This window comes from Gordionus sp. m RMFG-2023, chromosome 3, assembly GCF_954871325.1.
Source record: "Gordionus sp. m RMFG-2023 chromosome 3, tfGorSpeb1-WG-v2, whole genome shotgun sequence".
NCBI classification, from domain to species: Eukaryota; Metazoa; Nematomorpha; class Gordioida; order Chordodea; family Parachordodidae; genus Gordionus; species Gordionus sp. m RMFG-2023.
In genome coordinates this window covers 38,503,716-38,517,399 of record NC_088777.1, presented here as the reverse complement: position 1 = coordinate 38,517,399, position 13,684 = coordinate 38,503,716, and the positions used below count along the sequence as shown (strand labels likewise).

Sequence of the window (13,684 nt, the reverse complement as noted above, 5' to 3'; positions counted from 1 at the left end):
AAAGTTGAATATTGAAGTTAAGTGAACCAGTTTTTTAGGACCACCAATCGATCCCTAAATAATTACACTTAGTCTTTAATAAAAACTTGCTTGAAATTTTATAGTAAAAAATCTTTTGATTCATAAATGATAATATTTATAATTTTTTTTTAGATAGAACGTTTTTTCAAAAGGGTTTCCTAAGCCTACCAATTTTTTTTATTTCTAACTAATTGATAATAAACGGTTTCTCATCTAAAAAAGGAAAAATCCCAATCAAAAAAGAAAAAGTGTCAATCATAAAAGGAAGGCCCGATTAAAGTGTCAATCAAAAAAGAAATTCCCAAAGGCTTAAGAAAAAGTCCAAATAAAAAAATGTCAAACAAAAAAGGAAATTAAAGTAAAGTGTCAATCAAAAAAAAGAAAAGCCCCAAAGGCTTAGGAAAAAGTTCAATCAAAAAAGGAAAATTATTATTTTATTTAATATTTTTAAAAAAATATATATATAATTTTCTTGCCAATTTTTCTTAAATTTTTTATCTTTTTTAACCTTCCTATTTTATTCCTAACTTTTGCGATCCATTTAAGTCATTTTTAATCTCTATTTTTTCTCAATTTATTTTTATTCTCATTTCATTCTTTGTCCTTTTAATAATTTATTTATTTTAAATTTCACTTAATTATTTTTTCTCATTGGCATACAAAATTTTTTTATTAGTATTTTTTGCATTTCAAATAATTTCAATACAATTGCTTAATTAGAATAATCGTTTGGTTATAATGTACTTTTTTAAAATTAAATAAATTTGAACTAAAATACCAAACGATATGTAAATTAATAAAATAATTAATATATATTTATTCGTATTTTTAAAATTTTAATATTTTATTTATACAAATTTAATATTTTAGAGCAAGTAAATAATTTTTTGCAAGTAGTAATAATTAAACGTAAAGACGAGGTAAGTTATAATCTTAAGAATTTCAAACTTTTTTGTCATTCATACCATTTGATAAAAAAATATATAAAAAGAATTTTTTTCTTGCATTAAAAAATAAAACCATAAAGATATTTTACTAACAAGGAAAAAACATTAATAGTGCAACAAAAGCTCTAATAATTGACGAGTTAAAAAAGGATAATAATTTAATGTGAGCTATAAAACAGTGACAAATATAAAATACTCCCATCTCAAAAATAGAATAAAATATAGCTTACCCAAAGGAGTCTCACGTACACAAGAAATTAAATCAAAAACGGGAGAGTATATATTAAATTTTTTAAATTTAGATTGCACTCTATCCTTAAAACAGTTATGTGAAATAATTAAAGAAAGATATGATGTAGAAATATCAAAAGAACAGGTATCAAGGGTACTCTCTGAATTTAGGTAAAGTTTTAAAAGGGTCACTACGATCAATTAGAGAAAATACAGAATCAAATATTGAGATTTGCAAAAATATTTATGTAGCCTATATATATAAAAATGTATCGATGAGAACTGGTTTTTAATATCAATAAGGCGGGTAATGGATATTCACAAATAAATAAAAAAGCTATTAAAAATGTCCTACAATGAATTATTCATCACTGCTGCTCTCGCGATTGAAGGAATATTCAGATAAAAGGTTCTTGTTGCAGGGGCCATAGCAAATGAAATACTAAATCATTTTGAAAAGAGGAAAGTAATCTTTGTGAAGGATAATGTTCCATAATTGGAGAATCGATAAAAAGAAGGGGGCATACAATAAAATATTTACCATCATACAGTTCTTATCTTAATCCCATTGAAAATGTTTTTCAATGAAAGGATTTTGTCAGAAATCAAAATCCTAATTAAGGATGATGAATTAATTAGTTTTATAAAGCATGAAGAAAGAATGTATGAGGAGAATACTAAGAATTGTTGTAGAAATATGGAGACCTATATTCCAAAATGTAGAAGTGGGGAAATTATTAATGATTGATAAATTTTTTCTTACTATATATATACACATATTGTAATGAAACAATTTTATATACAAAAAACTAATAAAAAAAATTTGTCTACCAATGAGAAATAAAAATTAATTGAAAATTAAAAATAAATAAATTATTTTTAAAAACACAAAAAAGAATGATCAAAGATGAGACGAAAAATAGATTGAGAAAAGATTAAAAAATTAAAAATGAATTGAAGAATTGCAAAAATTTAGAAATAAAATGAGTATAAAAAAAAAAAATTAAGAAAAATTGACAATTTTTTTATAATCTTTAAAAAGAAAACGATTTTCCTTATTCGATTGACCCTTTTCCTTTTTGTTTGACACTTTTCATTTTTTGATCGAACTTTTTCCTAAGTCTTTGGAACTTTTTGATTGACACTTTTCCTTTTGTGGTTTTTCCTTTTTTGATTTGACTTTTATCTTTTATGACACTTTTCTTTTTTGATTAAAACTTTTCTCTTTTTGAATGGGAAACCCTCTAATTTGTTGAATTAATTTTTGGTATAATTTTAAAAAAAACTTGATTGTTCGAGTATGTCAGGCGCCATTTAATTTTTTATAAAAATAAAAATCATTATGCACCCAGAATTAAATTAGATAAACCTTCTTTGATTATTCTCGCTCCTTAAAAAATAATATATTAGGACCATATAAAAACTTGTAAAGGGAAATACTTAAAAATAAAAATCCGAAATAGGCCAAAAAGCTTTCTAAAATTCCGAGCCGGTTGAAATCAAAAAAATATTATTTAAAAAATGTATCTTAATTGTATCTTATAGATATTATGTTTGTATCTAAATAATTTTTACGCAAAACGGTCATCAGTATACAGTGAAAATATTTTTTTAACAACTCGGCTCAATATATTTTGGAATACATTTTCTGCAAAATCCTCAATTTGCTAAAACCCCGAGGCTGTGAAACGTAGCCCTAAATTTTCTAAACACCTATGAAATTATATATTATTTTGGATGGTAGGGTAAAAAAAAAATTATAGGCTAACACATTAAGGAATGGCTTATTAAATGTAAATTATAAATTTAAAGCGAATTCTCTTATATTTTCAATTATGCATCACTGGCTTTTTTATTTAGGGATGTTTAAAAGTTATTCTCTTAAATTATGAAGTAAAAATTCGTTTTAAAAAAATTGAAATTTGCATTTTTTTTGTTTTGTTAAAATGTAAATAAATGTTTTACCAAAGCAACTTTAAATCCATAAATTTTTTAATAAACTTAATTCTCAGAAATAAAAGTAAATAGGTTTCTAATTTTTATTTTAGCGATGTTGAACAACCCTGCCCTACTCTTCTGATGCCAAAAATTTAATACCTTATTTTTTGATGTCTCACCCTTAATTTTTCTAATTTTTATAAATAAAAGATTATTTTGAATCGCCCTTTAATTCTTTAAAATAAATAAAATATAATAAGCTATACTCAGTGGCATTGGCGTACGCAGCGGGGGTAAGGGGGGGGGCAGGGGGACAAATCCCCCCCCTTAAGCCAAAAAATGCAGATGCCGGATATATTTTTCAAAAATAATTTTGTTTAGAGTGTTGTGCAGATTTAATTTAAAACATTTCAATATTTTTTAATTCGTTTGTAAATAAAAATTTTAACTTGTAAATAAGAATATATAAATATGTTATTTTAACAACTTTTTACAAGTCAAATAATTTTATATTCAAATAAATTAATAAATATGGAAATGTTTTGAATTAAATTTACACAGTACTTATTAATTTATATTTGTTAATATTTATTCCTATCTCATATTAAATATATATTTAATTACATTTATTATCACATTCATCACTAAGTTTATCAATTAATTTCGATTTCAAGTTCTCCGGCGTAATATTATCTTATTATTTTCAAATTTTTAGTAGCGTAATATTTATCTACCATTTTTAAATTTCTAGTCAAATAATAATTATTCTGAAATTTCCAACAGGGAGAAAGAAATTGCAACCTTGTCCTACGAGATAGAGTCTCCGCCATCAAGCAGTAACAGCTTTTATGGAGTTAGAAGAGCCGATTATTTGCTATTACTGACATATCGCAATGGCCTGAAAGAAATTTTTCCTTAGAAGCAAGAAAATTATTGGATTCAATGCTTATTGCAAATTTTTTTTCTCATTAGAATGTACAACTATTTTATGTATTGCTTTTCAAAAACATGATGACTTGATTAAGAAGATGAGTAGCGGAGAGCATTTTATTAGAATTCAAGGAAATTAGGGCTAATGTTTATGAATATTTTCATATTTTATATGTTATTGTTAAGTCAAAAGCAGAGCTATACGTGTTTAATATTTGTCTCACTCGACTTGCAGCAAGGCAAGCTCATAGTTAAAACATTAATATAGGATCAGTAGAAGAGTATATCTTAGATACAAATACATTTATAAACCAAATAAATGAATGATTTTTAATTCATTATGCAGCACTTACCAATCTGCAAATATTATTTTCATAAAAGCCTTCCCAACCTTTTTCAGATGGTAATAGAAAAAAAAATATTTGTTGGATTTTTATCATGAAGATGTTAAAGTATCTTATGATGCCTTATTAGCTGAATAACTATGTTTATAAGATTAACTATGGTTGATACAGTCCCAAAAAATGGTATGGATGCTCTGCATTATTTCAAACACATCTTAGATTATATTCCCAATGTATTAAAAGGGTTTATATATATTAGCAACTCTTCCCAATAGTAAACTAATAAGAGAACATCCTCTTTTTTAAGAAGAATAACAGAGCCCTGCAGAGGTACCATTTGCAGGGCACGACCCAGATTTTTTTAAAGATTTTTACGGCTAAGCTCAATTTTCAGGCCCGGCTCGGCCTTTTTTAAAATAAAATTTTCAGGCCCGACCCGGATTTTTTAAAAATAAATTATATTTATTTTTGATTTTTATAGCTAATAATATACCTAAAACGAATTATTTGTTATTCGATATTCGATACGATTCAATTCGATTCGTATTTTACGAATACGAATAACACAATTATTCGATTCGAAAATTCGAATCGAATTCGAATAAGGAAAATATATTATTCGTCTAATAATTTTTTATCTATTATTCGATCGAATTATTCGAGATTATTCGACTAAAATAATTTATAGTATTAATATATATTGGAAAATAATCATATATTATTATTAGGAATTATTTGAAATTATTTCAATTTAATAAAATCTCCAAGTGGAATAATGAAAATTGCGCCAAATTTTGAAACTCCATTTTAATTTATCTCATAATAGACCATTACTTTAGAAATTTCTTTTATGATAGAGATGGACGAAGAAGGTAATTTATATAACACATAACATATACAATTATAATAAACTGTTAATCCCATCACATCAAGAATGACGGGCAAACCTGATATTTCTCTTTCATTTGATGATGGAGAAATCATAAATTTGACTTTTTGCCTAAAGTTTTTACCACTTTATTTGTAAAATATTGCTAATGCCGTGTTATCTAAAATGGCGAGGGACATATTGTCGATACAGGGATCTTCAACCCCATGTGAGCCACTGTTTTCTGTTGGAGCTCATATGGTTACATAATACAGAATGTCGTTAAAGGAGGAAACAATCCGAAAAACTTTATGTTTGAAAAATTGGCTGTTGTCAGATTTATCTACATTATAGATATGAATATTATATTGATTTTTCCACATTGTATATAAATATATTATATATGTACTTCTATTTTGTCTCACTAATAAAATTTGTTTGTCTTTATCCTTAGTTAAATTTTACAAAATAAATTTTATAATAGATCTTTTTTAATTCATGGTAAATAAAATTTTCGAATCGAATCGAATAATCATTTTATTATTCATACGAATACGAAAAATAAATTATTAGATTTAAACGAATACGAATAATTCTATTATTCGATTCGTATTTTTGTAGGTATAGCTAATAATAACGATTTCAAATATAGGCTGTTTTAAAATATACAGTCCGGCCCGGATATTTTTTTAAAAAAAAATTTCAGGCCCGGCCTAGATGTTTTTTTTTAAATTTCGGACCCGGCAATACGGTCCGGCCCGGGGGCCGGGCTTGCAGGTCTCTGAAAAACATACCAAGAAGTACAACTTTTGAAAGTAGATTGAAAGGTTTGGATCTTTTGAATATTCATAGGCATTTGACAACAAGCAAGGATGAGATAATTGAAAAAATAGCTTAATCCCAACGAAGATTGGATTTTACATTGTAAATATATAACATACAAAATACAATTATTCCCTAAGCTTTTTGTGTATTAATTTATATTTCTAACATTTAAATTTTTTATACTTTATATATAAATTTTAAAGCTCAAAAAATTCAAATTTCTATTTTGGGTCATTTAAGTGATTCTTTACATATAATTTTTTTATAATTCACATTAATTTAAAATTGTGCAATAGAAATAGTTATTAGTACTAATAAATTTATGCTTGATAATTTTAAAAAACAATAATATTTCTTAAAAAATTTTATTATCCCCCCCCCCAGACCAAATTCCTGCGTACGCGCCTGCTCAGTGGTAATGTTGTTAAACGGCTCTTTTTGAGCCGATTTTTAAAAACGATTAACTCAATATTTCATCCTGAATAATATTAAGCAAGACTTAAGATTTTGTTTGTAGAAAGAACAAAGGTTTGAACATCTATTAGCAAAATCTCAAGGCTTAGGCAATATTTTTCTGGCTAAAATATTGAGTTATTTGTTTTTAAAAATCGGCTCAAAACGAGTCCTTTAACAACACTACTCAGTGGAGCTGAGTTTCATCCAAAATAGAGAGATTTATTGAATGTAGGGATCTACTGGGATTATATATCGCCTTTATAAAAGATCAAAAAATTAAATATAGGTTTATTAAAATTAAATTGGATCTTCCATTTTTTTTTTATTATATAATATATTATATTATTTAAAAGATTTTACTATCTATGGTAATATAATTGCTAACAATCGTCAATCATTTGTTATTTTGAATCTAAAGAACATAATGATCAACTTAACAATGACTATTCCGCCTAAAATCATTTAAAATCGAGATATAAATACAACTCTGGAAGGATGTCATCCACGATATATATATGTCCTAGGCTTTTACCGAAAATAAAATTCTATATTCATAATTTAACCAAAAGATACAATAGGAAAAGAACTGGGAGATCGTCGTTTTATTCGCGCCGTTGTTTAATAGGTTTTGCCATTTTATGGATTCTAGCTTTATGTATTTTTTTGTCATTTAACGAGGATATATCCTCTAAAATTGTAACACCTGCCTTAAACAGAGATTCGCAAGATCTTATAAATATATCTCCCCTTCAACCATTCGATATTCATCGATTCGGTCAAAAAATAGTCAATTTACCAAAAAAGATTTATCAAAATATAGCGGAGGTAGTGGATAATTGGGCCGGACATCCGGATGAAGCGGGGGTAGGTGTGTTGCCACCTCCGGATCAAGAGGAGATCATGAACCCCAAAGGATACGGTTCCTAAAATTTATTTTTTTAAATAATATATATATAAACCCTACTTCGGACCAATTTTTTCAGATCCATCCCCGAGAAAAAAAATTGTCCAAACTATCTAATCCTAGTAAAATTAATTTAAATATCCTAGTGCCTATACAAAATTTTATTTTAGGAATAGGTTTGAGTCCGATCCGATAAAAAAAATTTAAAAAAATTATTTGATTGTTGAAAAAGTACGATATTTCAAAGAGCGGAAAAATTATAAGCATATTCTTAAAAAAATTTTTTTATGAAAACATTAGGGAAATGAGAATAATTTAAAATAGCCGAGATTCGGCCAAAATTAATATTAGGTCAGATCCAACATAGTTTGATAATGTCCTTCTTTGCCCACCGTCCTGTGTTCTTAAGATCGAATTTGGAGTGGGATAAATCCGTAAAGGGCTTTAATATATACTTATTTATTTAACATAATTTAGTCAGCTGAATATGAGTAAATATAAAGATTTAGATTAAATTGATATTTATCAATTATACTTGTAATAATAGAGAATGTTTCTGCAAATTTAAGTGATAAATTTTTACCCTCCAAAAATACCATCACAATTTTATAAAGGTTCTTGACCTGAAATAAGGTTCATAATTTAATATACTATTTTTAAAAATATAAAATAAATGACCCATTTTGTTCACTATTATTTTGCCTTGTGGAATTTTCTCTCACCAATTCTATTATACCAATCCTCACTATCAAATATACATAAATTCAGGAATTACTGTAGTTCTCCAATTGGTTGGCTTTCCAATTAAGATCTTTTTAGATAAAACGTATTCTAATCTGGTAGAAATACAGCCTATTTCAAATGAACAGCCCATTAGACGTTCTTTCTAATTAAAAATTATTTTAACATACCCAAGATCACATATGCTATGAGATCAGCCTACTTTCATTACAAAGATTTCCCATTCATGCATTAGTTACATATCTGCACAAGGCTTAACTATAGTCAATATAAAATTTTCTGTCAAATCGTAGCTCTAGGACTCTTTCATTCAAAAATGGCTGGAGAGGTCCTTCTCCCTCTTTTTTGCTGCCTTTTTCTTCTCAAAATTGAGCAGTTCAAGTTCAATACCTATATGATACTAACCTAAAAAGCGCTATTTATTCTTGAATGAGCAATTTTTGACCTTCGCGAACTCGCTTCTACCTTTCAGAAATCTTGGGATCTCCTAATCTCTCACTCCATTGATTTTATCAAGTGATTCATTAAAACAATGCCCAGCTAAGCTATTCTAAATCGGGCTACGAATAGCTTTTGGTTTTTCCAAACAAAATCTCGGCCTCCTTCCCACTAAAAAGAGACTTCCTTTAACCTCTCTTCGTCTCGGATGCGCATTCATTCAATTATAATTGTTCTTTACCACCTAATTCCAAAGGACATTATTTCATAACAGATTACGCTTTTCACGGGATACAAACATAAATAACTTTTTCTCAAACGCTCTTAAAAGGACCAGTATCATAAATACCTTAGAGCCTACTCATGTATGCTTAAGAAACAACAAAAGACCTGATGATATTAGCCTTAATATCTTAGTCTTCTGGTGTTATAGTTGTTTGGAATTGCATACTCATCAAGGCTTGATACAGCAGAAATACATTAGCAATTAGTTGGGCAGAAATTTTGAAAATAAATAAATATTCAGACATTGATGGCATAATTTGATCTCCCTTGTCACCAATATATTTTAGGTGAGGAATTTCTTAAGTGGCGATCATAAAGAGGCCTTCTATTTCAAACAAGCCATTATGATGGCTATTCATCAAAGTAATAGCATTGATATTCATGGTTCCATATAGCAATCAGAAACCTTCATGGGCCTTAATTTTTAGACCAAGCTCGGTCCAGGTCCGCAGTAAAAAAATTTTTAGTTTTATTGTATTTATTAAAAAAAACAATATTTCTGTGTTTAGGCGATCATTTTATTTACAATACTGAAATTCATTATTATTAGAAGATAAAATAGCAACATTTCTTTAAATTAGCAATTTTTTAAATAAATTAAATTTAATAACTTTAGGCCAGCCCATTAAAATAAATATTTAAAAAACCAATGCCAAGGCCGCTAGAGAATATGATATTAGGCTCATGCTCAGCCTATGGACCAGAGAGTCGGTATGGACATGCAGGCCGCGGGCCGGTTCATTAAGGTCTCTGATAGCAATGCAAGTAAGACAATCTCACCTATGTTATTACCTAATTTAATTGTTATTATATATATATGCTATATCTTTATATTTGTAAATAATTAAAACTTTACCAAATGAAATATTCAAATTTTCAATAAATTCAATCATATATAAGAATATTTTTTACTAATTCTAAAAAAAAATTGAATTCTAAAAATGCTCTTGGAAATTTTTCGACATGTGGTATCACGTCGATTCGGCGCGGAAAATTCGGCGCACGACAACTCGGCGCAACGTCAATTCGGCGCGGCGACAATTTGGCGCAACGTCAATTCGGCGCAACGTCAATTCGGCGCGGCGACAATTCGGCGAAACGTCAATTCGGCGCGGCGACAACTCGGCGCAACGTCAATTCGGCACGTATCTAATACAGTTGCAATTTATTATAAATTTATTAGTATAAAAAAAGGGATGATTAAATAGAAATGATTTTGAATGTTGGTCATATTAATTATTTCTTCGTATTTTTTTTACAAAAATCTCAATTTTATTTACTAAATGTGTAATATCAATAAAAAAAAATTAACAACCAATATTTATACCGATTTCCTTGCTGGACCAATTTACCACATTATAAGGTAGGGGAGACTGGGGTTAGTCGGACCGATTTTTATAAAATTGGCTATAGCTCCTGGTTTTTAGATAATATAAAAAAAATATATGATTAGATACCTAAAACTATACTCTATAAAGGTTCCTTATAAAAAATTTTAAGAATATAATCATTTTTTTTTGTATTTTACTTTTTGTAAAAGAACAATTTTGTCCAACAAGCCCCAATAGCGGGTAAATTAAGACAAGTTATATATAAAAATTGAAACTTAATTTTGGTTAATTTAATAAACATTTTGTATTTTTTTCATTATTAACTGCCATAATTGACTTGTATGGTTTAGCAAGCCCTGCTAACTCTAAATTTCTGGATATAATAAATACTCATAAAGCTTTCCCAAATTATAAAAACTTCATCAATATTTTATTTCTTAAATAAAATTTTTAATAATTATTTCAAAAGATTTTTTGTCTATAGACGTAAACTAATAAAAACTATATTATGATAAAATCTGGTGTATTTAATTTTAAGATGAGATTAAGTGGTTTGCCAAGCCCCGGTACCTAACCCCAGTCTCCCCTATTTTGATTAGTAGCCAATATTATGTAAGCGAGATTTTGCGCTAAATGTAAGAAAAGTTTGGACTTCTATCTCTAATCTTACATGTTATTATGGCTAAAATCTTAATCGACCCAAATCGGACGTTTAACAACACTAATGTTGATCCAATAAAATTCAAATTAAGACTGATTCATTTTTTAGATTTATTAAAAATCCTTAAAATAATTCTATTAATCATTTTAAATATATATTATGTTTAACTAATTTTTTCTATTATAAAATAATCAAAAACGAATTAACGCACAAAGGCAATTTCATGGCTGTTTATGATTGGTATTTAGGATTTATGCTAAGAAATCATAATATCTCCTTTATGTCCAAAATGTTTATTAAATTAACCTAAATTAAGTTTCAATTTTTATATATAATTTGCTTCAATTTATAAGTATTATGATATTTTTAACAATAAAACAATAAAATTATTCTATGCGTATCATTATTAATAAATAAAAATGCATTTCAATTTATTATGGCTAAAAAACCAATGATTTAGGAAGCCCCTTGAATTTGCCTCACTCCGCTATTGGGGCTTTTTGGATATTATTTTTACTTTTTCAAAAATTTAAATTTAAAAAAAATGATTATATTTTTAAAATTTTTATAAGGTACCTTTATAGAGTATAGTTTTAGGAGGTATCTAATCATATATTATTTTTTATATTATCTAAAAAAATCAGGAGCTAAATTTTGTAAAAATCGGTCCGACTAACCCCAGTCTCCCCTACCTTATAATGTGGTAAATTGGTCCAGCAAGGAAATCGGTATAAATATTGGTTGTTAATTTTTTTTTATTGATATTGCACATTTAGTAAATAAAATTGAGATTTTTGTAAAAAAAATACGAAGAAATAATTAATATGACCAACATTCAAAATCATTTCTATTTAATCATCCTTTTTTTTATACTAATAAATTTATAATAAATTGCAACTGTATTAGATACGCGCCGAATTGACGCCGCGCCGAATTGACGTTGCGCTGAATTGACGTTGCGCCGAATTGTCGCCGCGCCGAATTGACGTTGCGCCGAGTTGTCGCCGCGCCGAATTGACGTTGCGCCGAATTGTCGCCGCGCCGAGTTTTCTGCGCCGAATTGTCGTGCGCCGAATTTTCCGCGCCGAATTGACGTGGAACCTCGACATGTATTCTTCTAATCTTGGATTTATAAGATATAATGTTTAAAAAAGGAGTCAATATTATGACTTCTGTATATAGTTGGGTAAGGGTTGAAAATTGGTTAATTGTTCTCAATTTATAGGGGTCGAAGAAAATCAGTAAAGCAGCAGCGAATAAATATTTATGGTAATTTTTCTTATTTTTATTTATATTTTTGACTTCCCTTTAACTCATAATATTGTTTTCTGCGAAAGATAATATGCAAGAAAGAATGAGATATTTTCTCAGAGTCCATGAGATCATAGTTCACCTATCTGGTATTAATTTATCATTTGTTAATAAATTACTTACCCGAGAGCGGCTTGCGAGACTTCTACTGATTATCAAGTTTATTGGCTGCATAGCCCTGATGTAGATCCTGGATATGAAAACTGCTAAAACTGAATCTACTTCTCAATCAAGTGATGATAAATATAAAATCAAACCACCTCCTATTGACATCTTAAAAATCTAATCTGCTGCTTATTTAACATACAGATGGGATATAAAGATTTATCTCATATCCGACTTAAAACTTTGTGTTGTAACACATGTTATTGAATTTGTATGAAAGATGGCCAAATGTCAGATGCGATTATTTAATCCTTTAATAGAAAGGACTAGATATTTCTAAAGTTATCACACGTCTGTAAAACGATAACGTTGCATGTTAGGTATCGCAGAAATTAAGATAACGAGCATATATATGTGTCAAACAGGTTTGTGAACCCTTTAAAATTTTAAACCGAGTTTAGTTCGGTTTAGGCAAAAAAAACAGATAGATTAGATTTTTTTGGAAATCTACCTGAACCCAGGCTCGCTTTCAGGTTCAGGTTTAAATTAGGAAAAAATAATTTTCCTAAATAAATCATTGACAAATGAGAGAACAAAAATTTAAATCCATAAAATTTCACCAAAATAGTTGCAACCACTCTACCAACAAAATCTGGCGGTCTTGACTTACGATCACCATTACCCTTTGCCTTAGTTTCTTTTATCCCTAACTTTTAAAATCACCTCGTCATAACTCAATATAATGACCAATGTCCTTAACTACTAGTTTTACCTAACATGTTACAACTCTAATATAAACCATCATAATATCAACACCATTTCTATGGCATCCATTTTTATGCAATTAGTTATCATTTATTATTTTTCCTAATATCCTTTTCGCTTGTTTATAAAAATGTCTTTTTACCTATTAAAATTTTTTAGAGGGTTTCCTAATTTTCCTAATTAATTATTATAGACTATTTGGGCCGGCCAAATTCTATAAAACTCTCATCAGAAACATAACTACATGAGGATACATTTGGTTGCCCTGATCCTTCAGAAGAATTTCTGCCCCTTCCTGAAATGCATGAGCATATATTAAACATTTAAAACAATTTAGTTATCTAAATTAACTAATCCTATTTCATTCTGATAAAATAGATGTGAAATTAAACTAGTACTAATAGCTGTATTATTAATTTGCAAGCCTTGATGCACTGTGAAAGTTTTATTTAATAATTAATCCATGATTTCTGATTCAAATGATAAGATTAAGACATTTTACTTTCCACTTTCGTGTATAATTTTTATTTTATTATATAGAAAACTAAAGCCTTATATTATAGTTATAATATACTTAAAAAAT

At 27.9% G+C, this 13,684-nt stretch overlaps 1 protein-coding gene across 1 annotated transcript in view; it reads left to right on the top strand.

Annotated features, from left to right (window-relative positions):
* LOC135926951 (polypeptide N-acetylgalactosaminyltransferase 5-like) overlaps positions 1–13,684 on the top strand; it is a 42,227-nt gene that overhangs the window by 4,871 nt on the left and 23,672 nt on the right. The window contains exon 3 of the mRNA XM_065462884.1: positions 7,130–7,479. Within this exon, the coding sequence (XP_065318956.1) occupies positions 7,130–7,479 (350 nt within the window). The remainder of the gene's footprint in view (positions 1–7,129; positions 7,480–13,684) is intronic.